Below are 21,127 nucleotides of genomic sequence, written 5' to 3'. Positions count from 1 at the left end.
TTCAAGCCTTAGAGTTGCACTAATATACAATGAAGGAATGCTAACCATCACTTTACCTTTTACCGTGACTGAAATGGAGTGATGAGTGGCGCCTAAGATATTTCTTGCTGTACATTTATACTTTCCAGAATCTGCCTCTGAAACATCAAGGATCCTGAGGGTTTTTTTAAAATTCTTATAAAATGTCCTGTTGGCAGGGAATTCCCCACCTTCCTTCTCCCAGTGGATATCTGGGGTGGGCCTGGAATAACAAAGGAAAAGGAATTTTGTTTAATCCTTTTCAGGGGTGTATTTTCAGTCAAGTTCAATTATGAGGTCCTGAATGTTGGCACAGAATCATACCAGATGTTCACTTTTCTACATAAATCCGGCTTTGTCACCTAATTTTCATTAGCGTTACTCTGTCTCCACCCTGATCATTCCCTTCAAAGATATAATAATGAGTCTGGCTTTGAGGGACAGCAAGAATGATCCCTGATTCGAGTCTGTGGTTGTATTGTGTAGTAGCATGTCTGATGTAGTAGTAATGGTATTTTTTAAGTTCCTACTGAATGCAATGTGCTAAACTAAGCCCTGGTGAAGTGCATCAGAAGGATAAGGTGTGCTCCCTGCCCACAAGGAACTTACAATCTAAAAGGAGAGACAGACCTAGAAATATTCAAGAGCTGTGAAATCTGAATAAATAAAATTTTATGTTCAATTAAATATATATAAACACACAACTGTTACAGCTGGGCATAATTAAATGCAAAAGTGCAGGAGACAACTAAAGGGCTGATGTGATTTGGGAGGCTGATAATTACTTGAAGAAGGCTTGGTGGAAGAAAACTGGAATTTTAGGAATGGTTTAATGGTGGGACATTTGAAGTCAGCTAGATTTGTGGGAAAGGCATTCTAAGTTCTGGGTTCAGGTGAGGAAAGGGGTTGGAGGTGGGAAAGATGAGTGTTGGCAGTGTTGCATTACTGTCAGTCTTTGGTCATATAAAAGGTCATCCTGCTGAAGGTTGGTTAGGGAAAGGAAAAAAACTACACTTCCTAGGAAGCAACAGGGCTTAATTCCTTCTTTGTATCAGAGTAAGGGATGGTTCTGGATGGAGATAAACCGTTGAGAGGCCTTTGGTAAACACGAGGAAGGATCTCTGCTCATTCTCTCTTTTCCTCCTGATGCTGGGTGAGGGAGGAACCTCTTCAGAGCTGGCTCCATATGGCTAATCACGCAACCTTTGATTGAGCTGATGGAAAGGTAGGCCAGGGAAGAAGGAATTGATTTTCTATTTTGGAGGTTTTCTGCTGTAAATCTTAGTTTGTGGTTTAACATTTTTGTTTGAATTTCCCTTCTTGCATCCTATTCAATTGTTATCTCCGATTAACAATATCATTTCTTAATCGGAGTTTTACAGTTCTTCAAAGTTCTCAGGCCGGATCATCAATTTCCACATTTCTCTTATTCCCTTTGAGTGCCTGGTGTGAAGGGGGGCTATTGCTTCTAATTCTAGGTATTTTCACAAGGTGCACCATGTTGCACAAGCAGTGCTGGGTACAACCAGGAGGTGGGCTTGGGAGGAGCAAGGTGAGAGGGCAGGGGATAGAAGTTAAGGAGAGATGAAAGCTCTTAAGGGTACAGAAAGCTGGTGAAGAGTTCCAAAGCCAATGTTAAGGAGTCTTGCTCCTTGGAGAAGGAAATGGGGATTAAGACTGTGAGCCCCATGCGGGACAGGGATGTGTTCAGCCTGATTTGCTTGTATTCACCCCAGCTTTTAGAACGGTGCCTTGCACACACTGAGCACTTAACAAATACCACAACTAACTAAACAGGTAACCATTAGAGTGTTTTGAGGAAAGAAGAGACATTTGCTGAATGACATTTCAGGAATGTGATCCAGGCAGCAATATGGACTGAAAGGGAAAGAGGATGGAGGCAGGGAGACCAGTGAGTTGGCTGACACAAAAACCTAATCATAATTTGATGGTGATAATTATAATAATTGTTTCTGAGGATAAACTAGCAGTAGATTGGATATGAGAGCAGAATGACAGCGAGGAATTGAGAATAACACCAAGGTTGAGAGTTTAGGTCCCTGGAAGGATGATGGAGTTGTCAATGGAGATGGGAAAGTTCAGACTGGGGGAAGCTATGGGAAGGATGAGAAGCAGCATGGCTCAGTGGAAAGAGCCCGGGCTTTGGAGTCAGAGGTCATGGGTTAAAATCCCAGCTCTGCCACTTGTCAGCTGTGTGACTTTGGGCAAGTCACTTAACTTCTCTGGGCCTCAGGTCCCTCATCTGTAAAATGGGGATTAAGATTGTGAGCCCCCCGTGGGACAACCTGATCACCTTGTAACCTCCCCAGCGCTTAGAACAGTGCTTTGCACATAGTAAGTGCTTAATAAATGCTATTATAAAAAAAAGCTTTAGTTTGCAAAATGGTGGCTTTGAGGTGCCAGCATGTTATCCAAATAGAGATGTCCTGGAGATGGGAGGGAATGTAGAATTGGATAGAAGGAGAGAAGCTGGGGTTGAGATAGATTTGAGTCATCTGTTTGGTAGTTGAAGCCACCAAGAAAGTAAGTGTAGAGGTAGAAGAGCAAAGGACCCAGAACAGAGCTATATAAGGCTCGGACTCCTACGTTTAGGGGATGAGCAATGAAAGAGAGCCCACAAAAGAAATAGGGATGATGGGCGAACCAGGAGACTACCACGTTGAAAAATAAAATCTGATGGTGCTCTAAGAAAAGGGTAGTTCAGAGTGTTGAAGGTGGCCAAGAAGTCAAGGAAGACTAGGAAAGAGTAGTGCCTGGTGGGTCTTGGCAATGAGGATATCATTGGAGACTTTGGAGAAAGTTGTTCTGGTGATGTAAAAAGGGGAGAACCTGACTAGTGGATCAAAAAGAGTTGGAGGAGAAGAAATGAAGACAGGCAGGCAGATTCAAAACATCCTTGACCTGCTCCTGACCCAAGCACTGCTCCTTCTTGCCATCACGGCAACGTGGCTCTCCCCAGACAACACTATCTCCCCACCATTCTCCCAGAGCCCTCATTTCTCCCACACTCCAAGACTCACTGGGAAAGAGGAAGGAGTTGGCTTTTTTCTGACCCCCAATGCTGCTTTTGCAGTCCCAATGCCTCCATCCCTCTCTTTCCCTTCCTTTGAAGCCCATATCATCTACCTCTACCACCCACTACAGTCACTAGCTGCTGTCATCTACCACTTCTCAAGCCCCACCTCCAACTTACTGAACCATTTTGATCTCTTTCTTGTATTCTTTCTCTCTTTCTCCACCCCAACACTGATCCTTGGGGACTTCAACGTTCAAATAAATGTTCCAGGCAATTTACCTGCTGCCCACTTCCTCTATCTCCACAACTCCACCAACGTCCCGCTCCACTCCAGCTTACCGACTCATCACAAACATTCCATCTCATCATCTCTAGTCACTGTATAATCTCTAACATCGCCAACTCTGAAATTCCACTCTCTGAACACAACATCGTTTCCTGCCTTCTCTCCTACAAATCCCATCCACACAAAATTGTTCTTTTCCCCACAGAAACCTCCAATTTCTCAGTCCATCCAATTTTCCAAAATCATGTGCTACATGACCTCAATACCCTACCTACTTTCTTCAGATGCACAAATCCATGTCAACTCCACCCTCTCCCCCAAACTCAACTCACTTGCTTCCCTGTTTCTCCACTGACCTTATACCAAAACCCCACAGCCCTGTAAAGCCTCTACAGTACACTTATTTCACTCTTCCACTAGAGTTGTGGAGCACTGCTGACAGAAATCCAGACATCAGGCTGATCTTGTCCAGCTCACCTCATCTGCTATAACTCTGCCCTATCCTCTGCCCAGCAACAATACATCTCCATTGACTTCAGTGCCTATTGCCCTACTTCAGATGTTTAACTTCTTCTTCAAATACCCTGTCCTTCTGTCTCCCCCAATTCTCACCCCTAATGACTCTGACACCTATTTTACTGAGAAGACTGAAACAATCGGATGTGATCTCCATAAATCTCCCTTTCACCTCTCCAGTTCCACCATCCCTCTGCCTGTCTTGGACTCTCCTATCATTCCTAGCAGTGATGCAAGAGATTTCTCACCTCCTTTTAAAATCTATCCCTTTTACCTGCATCTCCAAACCCAATCTTTCTTTCCTTATTAAAACATTTGACCCCTCCCTTCTCCCCTTGCTGACTGCCATTTTTAAGTGTTCACTCTCCTATGGCTCCTTCCCCACTGTTTTCAAACATGTTTATGTATCCCTTAATTTAAAAAGAGCCCTCCCTTGATCCCATGGCACATTCCAGTTATTGCCTCACCTCCCTTCTACCTTTCCTTTCCAAATTCCCTGTGTGGGTTGTTTCCATCTGCTGCCTCCATTTCCTCTTCTGAACCTCCTGAAATCTGGAAACTGCCACCTCTATGGGACACTAATAACCTCCTTGCCAAATCCAATGGTATCTACTAAATTCTAATCCTCCTCATTCTATCTGCCTTCAACACTGTGAACCAACCCCTTCTCCTGGATACATTATCCAACCTTGGCTTCCCTCACGATGTCGTCTCCTGGTTCTATCTTTTTGGACACTAAGTCTTTTTCATCAGCTCCTCCTCCATCTCCAGCCCCTAACTTCGGAAGTCCCTCAAGGCTCAGTTCTGAGTCACCTTCCATTTTACATCTACGCTCTCTCCCTTGGAGAAGTCATTCACTTCCATGGCTTCAACTACCTTCTCTACAAGGATGATTCCCAAATCTATATTTCTAGCCCTGAGCTCTTCACTTCTCTGCAGTCACACATTTCCTTCTGCATTCAGGACTACTTGAATTCAGCTCTACTTGACTGTCCTGCTGACACCTCAAACTCAACATGTCCCAAAAAGCATTCCTCCTCCTCTTACCTGAACCCTGTCCTCCCCAAGACTTTTCCATAACTGAAGATAACAACAACACTAGCCTCCCTGATTCACAAGCCCATAACCTTGGCATTATCCTTGACATATCTCTCTTATTCAATCCATATATTCAGTCTGTGACCAAATGCTGTCAGTTCTGCCTTCATAACATCTCTGCTTCCTGTCTCTCCCCACTCCAGTCCATACTTCACTATGATGCCCAGATCATTTTTCTAAAAAACGTTCAGTCCATCTTTCTCCACTCCTCAAGAACCTCCAGTGGTCACCCATCCACCTGCTCATCAAACAGAAACTCCTTACCACCAACTTTTAAGGACTCATTCACCTTACCCCCTCCTACCTTACCTCACTGCTTTTCTACTACAGCCTAGCCCTCACAGCCTGGCTCCTCTAGTGCCAACCTGCTTAATGTACCTTGATCTCATCTATCCAATCATTGACCTCTCACCTATGTCCTGCCTCTGGCCTGGAATGTCCTTCCTCTACCTATATCACATATTCAATCTGTCACCAAATCCTGTCAGTTCTACCTTCCACAGCACTGATAAAATCCTCCCTTTCCTCTCCATCCAAACTTCTACTATGCTGATCCAAGCACTTATCCCATCCTGCCTTGAATACTGCATCTGCCTCCTCAGTGACCTCCAAGCCTCCTGTCTCTCCCCACTCCAATCCATACTTCACTCTGCTGCATCTACCATTTATCAGCATAAATGGTCAGTCCATGTCTCCCCACTCCTCAGGACCCTCCGATGGCTGCCATCCACCCCTGCATCAAACAGAAATTTCTTACCATTTGCTTTAAAGCACTCAATTACGTTGTTCCATCCTACCTCACCCTACTAATCTACTATAGCCCAGCCCACACACTCGGCTCCTTTACCACATCTTACTCACTGTGCCCTGATCTGGTCCATTTCACCACTGACCCCTCTCCGACATTCTTCCCTTAGCCTGGTACTCCCTTCCTCTCCATATATGCCAGACCACTGCTCTCCCCACCTTTATAGCCTTATTAAGTTCACATCTCCTCCAAGAGGCCTTCCCAGATTAAGCCCTCTTTTCCCTGGCTCACTCTCCCTTCTGCATCATTTATGCACTTTGATCTGTGACCTTTGGACATTTGATATTCGCCCCACTCCCAACCCTACAGCACTGATGCACACATCTTGAAATCACATATTACTTATTCATCTATATTAATGTCTGTCTCCCCTTCTAGACTGTAAGTTCATTTTGGGCAGGGAATGTGCCTGTTAATTCTGTTTTATGGTACTCCCCCAAGTGCTTAGTACAGTGCTCTGCACACAGTAAGTGCTCAATAAATATGATTGATTGATATCCAACAGATGATCATTCTCCCCATCTTCAAAGCCTTATTAAAGGCACATCTCCTCCAAGAGGCCTTCCCTGACTAAAACCTCATTTCCTATTCTTCCACTCCCTTCTGCACCACCCTTGCACTTGGATTTGCTCCCTTTCTTCATCCCTCATTCAGCCTCACAGGACTAATGTATAGATTCGTAATTGACATTTATATTATTGTCTGTCTCCCCCTCTAGGCTATAAGCTCGCTGTGGGCAGGGAGCATGTCTACAAACTTTATCATATAGAACTGCTCCAAGCATTTAGGAAAGACTGATTGAGCTGGGCCTGGGGCTGAGCCTGGAGCTGGTGCAGAGGCTGAAGCTGGGGCTGAGGCTGGAGTTGAGTTGGGCCTGAGGATGGACCTGGAATTGCATTAACAGAATATTATTTTGTAGGGGCAGTGTGGCCTAGTAAATAGAGCACAGACCTGAGAGTCAGAAGGACCTGGGTTCTATTCCCAGCTCGGCCACTTGTCTGCTGTGCGGCCTTGGGCAAGTCACTTACCTTCTCAGTGCCTCAGTTACCTCATCTGTAAAATGGGGATTAAGGACTGTGAGGCCCAGGTGGTACATGGACTGTGTCCAACCTGATCAGCTTGTATCTACTCCAGTGCTTAATACAGGAATAGATCTGGTAGAAAGCTATCTTGGAGCAGTGAGGGAGTGGAGAGGGCAGAATCTTTCTGAGTTTTACATGCATTTCTATTTTGGAGTTAAATTAATAATCTGACAACCTTAACAATCATACCTATTGCTAAAACAGAAAATATCTGGTATGTAATGGATCTTACTGATGTTTGCAATTATTCAAAGAAGCCTTGTTTAGATTGACTTTGTACGCTAATTCTGCCATAACGTGTGATTTCAGTACATGTTTTACTTAAACCACAATGGCGGAACAAAGAAACATTGTTCTATGGCTTGAGTTTGGCTGCTTACAGAATGACGTAGTGTTGTAGGGAAAGAGAGTGTGCATGTGCGCACCACCTGAATCGGTATCTGCTACCATGCAGATCTTTCTAAATGCGTGATTTTGTGAAATGCAACTCTCATACTACAGGAGAACTGGATTCATTTATATTCTTGTGGGAGCAACTGTAGACCAGAAAACCTGATCTCCCAGCCATAGAGAAGGCCCTTCTTATTCCTCCACTAGCTGCTCAGATGGAGTACAGAAATGACTGAAGGTAAGCTCATTGTCAAAAGACGGACATTCTTATTCAGGAACAATTCTGTATCCTGCAGCCATCAGATTGGAACAGGTTTGGTAGCCATCAAAAATCTATTGGACCTGGAACCAAAATGATAGAGTCTATCATTATTCCAACTAAGATATGGATGTAGCCATTTAATGGATAATGCTCTAGGGTTAATGTAGACAACTTTGAAAACACATTATCCATTTCTCTGAGGTCACCCTCTTCCCCACCCAGTGATTAGTCATACTTCTTTGGTTTTTGGCAGTTGCAATGGGAACACTGAGGTAGGCAATGTCTTTCAGGGAAAGAGATTCTCTACTTACAATCCTTCTGCAATACACTCCAGTAAAAGTTCATTTCCTCTTAATTCCTCTTTGTTACTTGTATTGCCTTTCGGAGTTAAAAGACTGGGTGGTCTCTCTGTAAAAGGCTTGGCTGAAATTAAGAAGGTAAATATAGATTAGGAATCACTGATATACATTTCCAGCAAACACAGTACAGGCTCATAAAACAGCTTAATAGTCTGTCTCGCATTAATTTTATTTGGGTGAATATAGTCATAAGATGCACACACACTGCAGAGTGCAAAAATCTTATAATTTGCAATTTTCCCACTCAGCCAGAGCAAGAGAAAATTTGGGGCTGATACTAAAATAGTGCTGATTGGGGTTTTTTTTGTCACTTAAGTACTTTCAGGATGAAGCTCAGGCCCTTAAAATGTTTGAGGGGATTAGTAATCTTCTACCTACTGTCCACCTGCAAAACCACATTTCAAGGTACATTTCAATTTTATTAATGCTCCCAAACTTAGGTTAATGAAAAAAAATAGCCATCCCACAGTTTAGTATGAACCTAAACTAAATTTTCCCATGTTAAGAACACTTACAGCAAAAATTAAGTCCCAGTTTAGATGAAAAGAAGGGAAGTAGTAGGGACTTAGTGGGAAGAAATGTGGCCTAATGGAAAGAGCATGGGCTTGGAAGCCAAAAGACCTGGGTTCTAATCCTGCTCCTCCACTTGCTGGCTGTGTGACCTTGGGCATGTTACTTAACTTCTTTGTGTGCCTTAGTTTTCTCAACTTTAATTAGGGGATTCAATAACAGTTCTCACTCCTTAGATTGCGAACGCCATGTGGGACAGGGACCGTCTCGGGTTTCTGGTGATGGGAAGGAGCATTAGGGGATGATGGGAGGACAGGCAAGAACACCTCACTCCCTCAGTTTGGCTTGGAGGATTCCCTGAGCTTGGGGATGTGCCCATTTGCAGAATTGGCTCAGGTCTTAAGAGGGGTCATTGAAGCGTTGCTGATGAAGAAAGAGAATACCATCCTTTAGACTACCCTGAGCTTGCACTTGGGTTTTGAGCCCGGTTCCCTTGTGTACTGCTTCCTTTTCAAAGGGATAAATGAATCCAACACAAATGATAACTTGTAGATATTGAAAAAAAAGCGTTGCCCACCAGTCATCACGAAATAGAAATTGAGATTTTTGTTCAATTTATGAAAAAATTATACTAGAAGGAAACTGTCTTAAACCCATATTGAAGCAACTGTTTTCGTCTTAAAGACATTTATAAAGGCCTTGAAAAAGATAACACTATTCATATATTCAATTGAAAGCCTATCGGAAATTTGATAATTTGTAAATGTCTGTTTCTAGAATTATTTACTGATAATTAAATGAAATACAGGTTAACCTTCAGAACCAGAGATAATCATGAGATATATTCACCCTTCCAGGTCTAAACTAAGATACTGGAAAAAAAGCTTAGATATAGAAAAATAAGGAAAGATATATGAAAGGCAACATAAAAGTACGTGTTAATTTATCATAGGTTGCAGTGGTTGTTCAGCTGTTAAAAACAAGCAGAAAATAGTAAGGTTTGGGTTATTTCAGTGTCATGAGCTTTAAAAATCAAAACCCGCAAATGTGTAGAAGAGTACATTATGCCCAATTTTAACAGGCAAAGGTCCTGGCTGGGCTTTATTCTGGGGAAAAGTGCAGGAACACTGATATGGGGCAGGGACACTCCCAAAACATAACTTCATTTAAGTGAACAGAGGAGTACACCAAATTCAAATGCAGATGATTTTAAAATTTGGAAAAAAAGCAAACATCTGCTCTCTTTTTCCCACCAACCCCTCAGACTCCTACCTCTCCTCTACTTCTCGTACACTTTCGACACTTTCTGTTCCTTCTGTTTTTTTCCTCCTGTGATGCTTCCTCTTCCCATTCTTTGTTTCCTGTCTTTTTTCTTACCATTTTTCCTCTTGGTCTTGTTCTCCTTTGTCCTGGGTTGTATTCTCCTGGGTGTTTCCTAGTTCTTGCATCTTACTCCACTGCATTCTGTTTTCCCTCATTCATTCTTAGTTTTCTTTTTTCCTTTCCTTTAATTTTTTCCATCCCTCCTATAGTTATTTTTCAGACTTTTGGTTCTATAGCCCCGTTCCCTCTTCCAAAAGTTGCATTCCAAGGACCAAGCATATTTGGAAATAATAATGAGGAAACAGGCAGAAAAGGGAGACAGACATAGCCAAAGAGAGAGGAAGAAAGAGAGACAGAATGAGAGGCAAAAAAGGTAAAGACTCTCAGACGGGACATAAGACACATACAGTGTTACTATCAATAACTGTTACTGAGGACAGCACTGGCTACTGCAAACTAAACGGGGAAGATGATAAACACAAATTGTCCAATGAAGGGATACCGACACTCCCCTCTTTAATTGATTTTCCTAGATAACGCTATTGAATGTTAATGCTGATAATTCTTACAGTATCCCCAACAGAGCGCTGGTTGTGTCATGCACGTTCTCTCTTCTCTCCATCCGAACTGCTACCATGCTGATTCAAGCACTTATCCTATCCCACTTTGACTATTGCATCTGTCTCCTCGCTGACCTCCTGGCTTCCTGTCTCTCCCCATTCCAATCCATCCTTCGCTCAGCTGCACAAATCATTTGTCAATGAAAATGTTCAGTTCATGTCTCTCCACTCCTCAGAAACCTCCAATGGTTGCCCATCTAACTCTGAATCAAACCGAAACTCCTTGTCATTGGCTTTAAAGCGCTCAATCAGCTCGCCCCACCCTACCTCACCTCACCAATCTTCCATTACAGCCTAGTCCTCACATTCTGCTCCTCTCGTGCCAGTTTACTCACTGTATCCCAATCTTGTCTGTCTTGCCACAGACTCCTTTCCCACAACATTCCCCTAGCCTGGAAGTCCAGCCCACTCGATATATGCCAGGCCACCACTCTCTCCACCTTAAAAGCATTAGTAAGGTCACACCACCTCCAAGAGGGCTTCCCTGATTAAGCCCTCTTTTTCCCTGGCTCGCCATCCCCTCCTCGTCATCTATGCATCTCAGTCTGTGACCTTTGGACACTTGCTATTCTCCCCACCCACAATCCTACAAAAACTTATGTATATATCTGTAAATTGTGTATTATAAATTACTAATTTATTCGTATCAATATCTGTCTCTCCCTCTAGAGTGTACGCTCATTATAGGCAGGGAACATGTCCACTAATTCTGTTTTATTGTACTTTCCCAAGTGCTCTGCCCATAGTAAGTGCTCAATGACTACGACTGATTGATTGATATGTGTGTTCTGTACATTGGGCATACACAGGACCACTGCACAGCCACTATGCACAAATATACATAGCGGCTGTTTTATGCATTGAAGTTATTTCTCTAAGAGATGCTTTACATTACATCCTAACCTCAAATCTTTTTACCAAAGCTTCTGTTGCCAATGCAGAGAAAAAACACTATAAGAACTAGAGTCTGGCAGTTCAGTTAGGTGTGCTAAAATTCCTGGAATCAAGTGAGCATCAAATTGACACATGCAAAGCTTTGGGTTTAGTAAGGACAAAAGTGAGTATACCAATTGTGAAGGTACAAAGGTTATATATTTACAGTGCTAAATGATAATAGAATTTATTCATTCATTCATTCAATCATATTTATTGAGCGCTTACTGTGTGCAGAGCACTGTACTAAGCACTTGGGAAGTACAAGTTGGCAACATTTAGAGACGGTCCCTACCTAACAGCAGGTTCACAGTCTAGAAGGGGGAGACAGACAACAAAACAAAACATTAACAAAGTAAAATAAATAGAATAAATATGTACAAGTTAAATAAAACTAGAGTAATATTTAATATTCAAAATTTAAATTTATTTAAAATTTAAAATTGAATAAACAGTGTTAAATGTACTTATTCTATTTTATCACTTCAAAACCATATATTATTTTGTTCAATTCTTTGGATCTGCAGAACACACTAATTTGCCCTACATTGTTTTCTATGGGAAATTACATTTAGTTTAGCTTCACTTTGCTCGATTGGTTTCATGAAAACAAAGTGTTAAGAGAATAGATATGAAATGTAGACCCAAATGTATAAACAGATAATGAACAAATTAGGTAAATACATGAGTGATCAAGTCACCGATGACCGGGAAGGTTAGGGGATTATTTGCGGAATGTCTCCTGGAAGAAGTGTCCTTTTCGGAGGGCTTTGAAAGAGGAGAGAAGCCTGGCTTAGCAAAGCGGAGGTCAGAGGACATTTGAAGTGAGGGAGGGGAATCAATCAATCAATCAATCGTATTTATTGAGCGCTTACTTTGTGCAGAGCACTGTACTAAGCGCTTGGGAAGTACAAGCCGGCAACATATAGAGATAGTCCCTACCCAACAGTGGGCTCACAGTCCAGAAAGGAAAGGAAGACAGGAGACATGGGTCTGAGTGAGATGGGAGGCTTCAAGACACATAAAGGAAGGAGTCAAGAGCTGGAGATTAGGTATCACAGGAGAAAAGAGGACACAGGGAAGACAAATAAGGACACAGTCGCTCACATGCAAACACACATGCATACACTTAAACACACCCATTCAGGTACGCCTGCTTGGCACACACCTGAAAAGAATCGATACTAGGAAATAGCAGAAGCTGGGCGCCTAGAGGTCCTGCTGTGACGGCTGGGGAGGAAGCCCGTAGACCAACCTTTTCAAGGGGTGGCAATGGCTTAGGGATCTTTGTGGGGCTGGTGGCTACGTTCACCTGCTGCTGTTTGACTCAGGAAGCAGCTATTCCCTCTCCCCTCTCCCTACCATTAGTCGCAAATGAATTTCTGGCAGGACTAGAAGACCGTAAGCTCACTGTGGGCAGAGAATGTGACTGTGATATTGTTACATATTATTCTCCCACGTACTCAGTACAGTGCTCTGCACAAAGAAAGTGCTCAATAAATATGACTGACTGACAGGGTGCATCACGGTCCCACCCAAAATGGGCTGCTTTACTCTTCTCCAGCTCAGAGCTTCTGAGCTCCTGAGCAGAGCCCAACTCCAAGGATTTCTGAGGCCTTGGGCCTCACATCTTGAAAGAGGAAGGAGATGACAGAATCACCCATTTCTCCCAGTTCTTGAGGTTTCCTAAGAACAGGGTTTCCATAAAAACAGGACCAGGAGGTCCCTTTCTCTCTGATAATTCAAGATTCTAATCTTATATCTGCTTCCTTCTCACCCCTTCATGGCCCTCACTAAGAACAGGAGCCATGGATTTAATGGAGGTTATGGGTTTAGTCCTCAAGATGGATGCTTCGACTTAGGCACCCAAACATTGCATTTGAAGACTTGCATTTGCTGTTCATACTCTTAAGTGGGAGTTACTCCTTGGCCTTTTCTCCTCCAATTTCCCCTTCTCCATGACCTCATGTTTCTACCTTTGGCTTCTTTCTTCCTTTCTAGTTCCTTGTTGGCCATGGGTGCTACTCCCTGATATGCTGCTGCTGGGCAGTCTTTAAGCTGAGCAGGTTGAGGGGTAATGAGATTCCATCTCCTCGGTTCCAATTGGAATGGCAGAGGGACCCCTGAATTAGGGGCTGGAAGAATGGAAGGAGCCTGCAGAAATCTCTGTAAAGGATCGCCACAGCCCTATACAATATTCAGCTCTGGAAGCATTGGGAATTCCCCACCCACCCACCCACTGCCTCAGAAACAAATTCCCAGTGGTTAGAAGTTTGCAAAAAGGAAACACCTAGCCATGAAAGTGGAGTTAGTGAACTAAATTCTACAATGAAGTAGAGAATAATGGTTATGATCACCATAACTCACCACCATAAAACTCAGTGTCACTCAAATTAGCAGCTATAGTGTCATTCAATGCATCCACTGAAATAAACAGAATATTATGAAGAATTCATACAAATGTGGGGGGATTAAAAAAACTGGGCAGCAAAAGCAAATGTGTATGTTCAAAATGACAAAGCAGTACCTAAGTAAAGTGGAGAATATTAATTCCTCCTTAAACCCGCGACCATTAAACTTGTGAATTTTTGGCATACATTGTAGGAGAGTCCAAAGAAAAATGAAGTTTGTACTATAACATTCCCAATTAATATACTGCAGACACAGCTGAATAAGAAATTAGTTATAAAGTACTTATTGAAACAATAGAAATCTGAATAATCATAATAAAATCATCGATGCATGTAGCATATTCAGTTCTGCTCTAACACGTTTGTACTACATATTTTGACTATGATTTGATGGCAGCATCAAGGAGTTGTCTGAAAACGTGACTCTGGATATGGTACAACATGGTTTTGAAAGAAATGGTTGTGTGCTTATGCTTGGGTGTAGTACAACATAGGGAGATTACAACAGTACAAATTTTTCTGAACAAAGTTCTGCAAGAATACAAACCCTGCTTTAAAGAAGAAATGGATGTATTTGAGAGATTTAAGTTCCATAGCAATAGATGTATTCAAATTTGGGAATTAACTGCATAGAATCGCATAAAATTGATGACTTATTTTCAAGACTGTTTAATTCAAAGTAGGGTATAGTATATCCTAAATAAGTAGTATATTATATAGGATATAATATATTATGATACAACATATACTATAAAGATAAACAGTGTGGCCTAGTGGGAACAGCAGGGTCCTGGAAGTCAGAGGACCTGAGTTCTAATCCCTGCCCTGCCACGTTCTGCTCTGTGACTCTGGACAAGTCACTTAACTTCTCTATGTCTCAGTTACCTTTTCTGTAAAATGGGAATTAAGACTGCAAGCCCCAACCCTTTTATCTTGTATCTATCCTAGTGTTTAATACAGCACCCAAGCACATAGTAAATGCTTAACAAATACCATAAAATATCTATATACATATACATTGTACATATTTATAATGTATATATACATATATGTGTATATATGCATATTATGAATTCAAATCCAAATATAAATTCTCAGGAGGGTTAATACCTACTTGAAAAAACTTTTACAGATATGGGCTGCTTCTGTTGTATTGTCTGGGTATGATTAAATCTTGCATAACAAATGTAATCTTCCCGGGTATCTTCTGGAATCACATTAGAAAAATAAAGGTCTCCATTTAGACCTTGGGAAACTCTTTCACTTTGTGGGAGTCGTTGAAAAGCTGAGGAGAAGCAAGAATAAATTGACACAGAAACTAAATTTGCAGGGAAGGACTTATCCACCTCAGAAATGTATTTTGTAAACACTATTTTCCTAAAATGTTCATGATTTATTATTTTTCCTGTTTCCCAGAAAGACCACTGGAATAAAGGGCAACAATTGTAATGACATAATGTATTCCACTCCTAAAAGAAAGCCAACTAAATAATTCAGAAATAAAATAATTTCAGTTTATAGGTTCTAAAGGTTTTGTTAACTAAATGAGTAGAAATGTAGGCAATGCATAGGTTGAAAAAGATTATCAGGATGCCCAATTCCGAGATAAATCCTTTAAAAACTATGTGCGTTTCTTAAAACAACATTCTCCTCTGATAATTCCATGTGACCCTCTTTCCGCTGAGAGGAAAGGGTGCATTTCAGGGAAAAAATAATAGTTTGCGCACTCTTTATCGACATTCCAAAATGAGATACAATTACTGTTCTCTTAGTTTACTGGCAATTATTCCATTCAACAACTTCTTCACACAAGCTTGATTTCCATAGAGCTAGATACAAATAATAGAGGCTTGTAATACTCTAAGCAATTAATGCCTTTAAAACGTACAGTTGTCCATCCAGAATATAATCGGTGGTGGCAATCCAATTGGAGGTCTGCAGGGAAGTACTAGAGATTGGCCATCTCGAATTACTATTGGCTCCAACTTCTCTTTGGTCCACAAGGGAGATCCTATTAAAATACAACATTAAAATTTCAAATGAACTGTCTGATGAAAAATGTTTCTACAAAAAGTAAGCTAACATGAAACTGAAAGGAAAAACATTGAACTAAACCATTTTGAAAACAGTTGTATTAATCCATCAGCCAATCCATCAATCAACGGTACTTATTGAGCACTTCTGTGTGGATAGCACTGTACTAAGCACTTGGGAGAGTACAACAGAGGTGGTAGACATGTTCCCTGTCTACAGCAAACTTTTAGTCTACGGGGGAGACGGACATTGATATAAAAAAATAACTTGTAATATATAATTTATAAATATGTACATGTGGCTGTGGGGTTGAGGGTGGGGCAAATATCAAATGTCCAGAGGTCAAAGATCCAGGTGCATAGAGGACGCAGGAGGAAGCGCTAGGAAGACTACAGTACAACAGAGTTGGTGGACACATTATCTGCCCACAACAAGCTTTGTCTAGAGAACAAATAGTGTGCTTTTTCAGCCAATCATCCCATAGTTTTTATTCAGCATAAACCGGTCTGCAGAGCACTGTACTAAGCATCTGGGAGACTACAATAAAGTTAATAAAGGGAAGCAGCTTGGCTTACTGGAAAGAGCACAGTCCTGGGAGTCAAATGACCTGGGTTCTAAGCCCAGCTCTGCCACTTGTTTTCTGCAGGACTTAACTTCTCTGTGCCTCAGTTTCCTCATCTGTAAATTGGGAATTAAATCCTATTCCCTCCAACGTAGACTGTGAGCTCCATGTGGGACAGGGATTGTGTCCAATGTGATTAACTTGCGTCACTTTCCCAGCATGTAGAACAGTGCTTGACACATAGTAAGCACTTAGCAAATACCATTACTATTATAAGTAGTAGTAGTGATGATCAGTGCCCTCAAAGGGGTTGCAGTGTTTCGGAAGTGGCGGCCACGAAAACTAGTTACCATTAGCGGGAAAACCGAAAGGTGAATGAGTATATGAGCTAATTGGGTAAATAAAATGTGTACAGAAATGCTAAGGGTTGTTCGTGAATATACAAGTGCATAGTTAGTGCGGAGTGCTCAAGTAGTGTTTGAGTGGTTAGAACTGAGAGAGAATAGAAATTAATTGGGGAAGACCTCTTGGAGAAAGTGTGATTTTGGAAAGGTTTTGAAGATGGAGAGATGTGAAATCTTGCAGATGTAGACGTGGATAGGGAGAAAAGCTCGAATAAGCATAAGGGAGGACAGTGAGGCGCAGTGAAGAATAGGTTAGCTTGAAAGGAATCAAGAGTGAGTTGAGGTGTAGTCGGAAAAGACAATGGATAAATTGGAGGGAAAATGATGATTGAGTGCTTTAAAATCAATGGTCAGGTGTTTCTGCTTGATACAGAGAGGATTAGAAGTTTTAGAGAAGTAGAAAGATGTGTGAAGAAAGTTAGTTTAGAAAATTGATCCAGGCAGCAGAGTGTACATACATGTAAGAGACCCATAGGAACAAATATAGGAAAACATGATGCTGAATATTTGGTGCTATACTTACTGGATGAACGAATTACAATGTTATTAGAAATGGCTGCTCCACGTTCATTTCTTGCTGTACATTGATATATTCCTTCATATGTTTCTGCCTTCCCTTCATTCACAATGCTGATTACTAAGGTTCCTGAATTGGGTTTCATTGTGACCAGAGGATCACTGTCGATGTCAAAATGAGTTCCATTGCGTGTCCAGGAGAAGCTAAGAGTAGCACGAATAAGATAAGAACAAAGAGAAGTTGTTAAGTAGTTGTCCAGGTCAAATCATTTGTGAAAATTCTCTCCAAATATTTTTTAAAATATGCTCACCTATGTAAAGACAAGCAATGATATTACAAATACATAACTTTATATATCTACAGATTGGAATTGTTAAAGCGCCTATTCGCCTCGTATTATGCAGAATGCTTTGGGGGGTCTCATTCGCTTACACCTAAAATGGGCAATGGACTACTTGAAGCCTTCCTTTCAGCAGCAAGTTATATGGAACATGGTAGTCTTGGCTATGGTGGCATAACAGGCCAATGGAGGAAAAGCACGAAGCCCAAATTAGCACAATCCCCCAGGGAGCAGATGATTCAAGTTTGGGGTGCTGGGGTGCGTGGGTTGTGAGAATCGTACAGGGCATTTGAGAAAAGTATTTGAGAAAAGCCATGAAGACAGACCACACCATCCATCAAATATAGAAGTGAACGTTGGCAAAAATGAAAAACCTATGTATGCAAGTGCTTCTACACTAATGGAGAAGAGTTTAAAAAACTGAGTAAATTGGAATGCTTGGGTGCTACTGAGGGCCTTGATATAACTGAAATTTCTGAAACTGGATGAATGGAAAAAAACTAATAGGAGACAATACTGCCAAGAAATAAAGATCAGGAAATACTGGATGCGGGTATGGCAGCGGATGTGAGGGAAAACATAATCAATCAATGGTATTTGTTGAGAACTTTTTGTGTGCAGAGCACTGTACACAAAGGACATATACAATCCAAGCATAAAAATCTTAGGTAAAAAAATACCAAGAAATCCCTTTGAATAGAAATTTATGACGTAAACAGAAATTAAGATTGTGAGAATAGTCTATAGATTACCTGTCTAAAATGAGGAAAGTGATCAGGAAACGTTTGCTGAGATTGGAGGTAGTATTATTGGGAGACTTTAATTATTTACAGAGATTGGAAAGCTCATCATGAAGGTAAATGGAGATACCTGATTTATGAACCCGATTTCTCTAACTCTCCTTTGTTTGTTCCATTTTTCGCACTGTTCCCCATGCTTGGAACTCCTTCCCTCATGAAAATTTGGCTAGCCATGCCCTTCCCCACTTTCAAACCCCTCCTGAAATCTCACCTCATCTAGAAGGCATTTAACAACTAATTTCTTCCACCCTGGTCATCCTTAGCACTTTGAGTGTATATCAATTTACATACTCCGTTCATTTATTATTTCACTTACTGTAGTTCACGTCTGCCTGTCCCTGCCATTTGAGTGTAAGCTCCTTGTGAACAGGACTGTGTCATGTGACTTTCATTGTACTCTACCAAGCTCTGCACTCCGGTGGTACACAGTAAATACTACTGAATGAATAAATGAACGAATGGCTCTTTTTGAAACACCTCGTCCTAGATCCTTGAAGGAAAAATGATATTTAATTCTGAGATCAATCAATGTTTTCACTGAGTGCTTACTACGTGCAGAGTATTACTAAGCATCTGAGAGAGTACAATAAATACATAGAATTGGTAGGCACAATTTCTAACCAGAAGGGACTTAGAGTACAGATGAGACTATAAGCTCAACAACATGTTACTGTGAAGGGAACTGCAGAATATAATGATAAGTAATAATGGTATTTGTTAAGTGCTTACTATGAGTCTGGTACTGTCCTAAGCAAAGGGGCGGATACAGGCAAATCAGTTGGACACAGTCCCTCTCCCACATGGGGCTGACAGTTTTAATCCCCATTATACAGATGAGGGAACTGGGGCACAGAGAAGTTAAGTGACTTGCCCAAGGTCTCACAGGCAAGTGGTGAAGTCAGGATTAGAACCCAGGTCCTTCTGACTCCCAGGACCGTGCTCTACCCACTAGACACACTGCTTCTCTAAGTGTGTGTGACTGAGTATGGGGGTGGGGGGCATAACAAGTGAAAGAAAGTACAGATCAAGTGTATAGGTGACGCAGGCGACTGAGCATGTAGGGGAAATTAGGGCTTATTCAGGGAAGGCTTCCTGGAGATGTGATTTAGGATGGCTTTGAAGGTGGGGACTGATAGCCAGAGGGAAAGCAAGATAGATGAGATCAAGGTACAGTGAGTAGGTTGGCGTCAGAGAATTGAAGTGTGGGCTGGGATGTCGTGGGAGATTAGCAAGGTAAGAAAAGAGTAAGAGAGCCAACAGAATGCCTTAAAGCCGATGGAAAGGAATTTCACTTTGATGTGGATGTATGTTGACAGCCATTAGAGGATTTTGAGGACTGGGGAGCCTTTTAATAATAATAATATTTATGGTATTTGTTAAGCGCTTATTATGTGCCAAGCTCTGTTCTAAGCACTGGGGTAGATACGAGGTAATGAGGTTGTCCCATGTAGGGCTCACAGTCTTAATCTCCAATTTACAGATGAGGCGACTGAGGCACAGAGAGGTTAAGTGACTTGCCCAAAGTCACACAGCTGACAAGCGGCGGAGCCGGGATTCAAACCCACGACCTCTGACTCCCAAGCCCGTGCTCTTTCCACTAAGCCACGCTACTTCTCATTTTAAGAAAAATGATCCGGGCAGCAGAGCGAAGTATGGACCGGAGTGGGGACAGAGCTGTGGACAGGACTTGGTCCAGAAGGTATTTCTTCAAATAGGGAAAGCAACTTAATTCAATTTAGCCTTCCTTGGTGGGTGGGGAGGGTGGGAAGGGGAAGGCCACATCTTCCCTGTCTTCTTCTCTGAGAAGCAGCGTGGCTCAATAGAAAGAGCACAGGCTTTGGAGTCAGAGGTCACGGGTTCAAATCCCAGCTCTGCCAATTGTCAGCTTTGTGACCTTGGGCAAGTCACTTAGCTTCTCTGTGCCTCAGTTCCCTCACCTGTAAAATGGGGATGAAGACTGTGAGCCCCACGTGGGACAACCTGATTCACCTTGTACCCTCCCCAGCGCTTTGAACAGTGCTTTGCACAAAGTAAGCACATAACAAATGCAATCACTATTATTCTTCCCGACTCTCATCCTCCGTGAAGATACTCACTATACAAAAAGAAATTAAAGAAACATCAGACTTAGGTAGGAAGAGTTCCAAAATAAGAGCCATTAAAAAACATCATTTTAAGAGTGTATTTCACAAAAAACAGATAATAATAATAATAATGACAATAATTATGGCATTTGTTAAGCGCTATGTGCCAAGCACTGTTCTACGCGCTGGCGTAGATACAAGCTAATCAGGTTGTCCCATGTGGAACTCACAATCCTAATCCCCATTTTACAGATCAGAGAACTGAAGGCCAGAGAAGTGAAGAGACTTGTCCAAGGTCACACAGCTGACAAGTGGTGAAGCCGGGATTAGAAAAGCAGCGTGGCTCAGTGGAAAGAGCACGGGCTTGGGAATCAGAGGTCATGGGTTCTAATCCCGTCTCTGCCACTTGTTACCTGTGTGACTTTGGGCAAGTCACTTAACTTCTCTGAGCCTCAGTTACCTCATCTGTAAAATTGGGATTAAGACTGTGAGCCCCAAGTGGGACAACCAGATCACCTTGTATCCCCCCCAGCGCTTGGAACAGTGCTTTGCACATAATAAGTACTTAACAAATGCCACCATTATTATTAGAACCCACATACTCTGACTTCCAAGCCCGGGGTCTTGCCACTAAGTCACGCTTGCTTCTCATAACCAAACAGAAACCCTACATGGTGATGTGGTATGGTTAAAGTAATTATTGGAAGCAAAAAGCCAAGAATTCCAGTGCTCT

At 41.9% G+C, this 21,127-nt stretch overlaps 1 protein-coding gene across 37 annotated transcripts in view; it reads right to left on the bottom strand.

Moving 5' to 3' along the window:
* NRCAM (neuronal cell adhesion molecule) overlaps window positions 1-21,127 on the bottom strand; it is a 235,903-nt gene that overhangs the window by 76,374 nt on the left and 138,402 nt on the right. For 27 of the 37 annotated variants that reach the window (XM_038752542.1, XM_038752547.1, XM_038752548.1 and 24 more), the window contains 6 exons: window positions 17,177-17,373; window positions 15,542-15,664; window positions 14,768-14,938; window positions 13,610-13,666; window positions 7,809-7,920; window positions 57-241 (listed from right to left, as the gene is read on the bottom strand). In XM_038752542.1, coding sequence (XP_038608470.1) covers window positions 57-241; window positions 7,809-7,920; window positions 13,610-13,666; window positions 14,768-14,938; window positions 15,542-15,664; window positions 17,177-17,373 — 845 coding nt within the window. The remainder of the gene's footprint in view (window positions 1-56; window positions 242-7,808; window positions 7,921-13,609; window positions 13,667-14,767; window positions 14,939-15,541; window positions 15,665-17,176; window positions 17,374-21,127) is intronic. The other 10 variants (XM_038752557.1, XM_038752559.1, XM_038752575.1 and 7 more) reach the window with 1 other exon arrangement.

Source organism: Tachyglossus aculeatus, chromosome 10 (genome assembly GCF_015852505.1).
Source record: "Tachyglossus aculeatus isolate mTacAcu1 chromosome 10, mTacAcu1.pri, whole genome shotgun sequence".
Classification (NCBI taxonomy): Eukaryota; Metazoa; Chordata; class Mammalia; order Monotremata; family Tachyglossidae; genus Tachyglossus; species Tachyglossus aculeatus.
The sequence above is the reverse complement of the archived record's forward strand: the minus strand, read 5'-3'. Positions and strand labels throughout refer to the sequence as shown.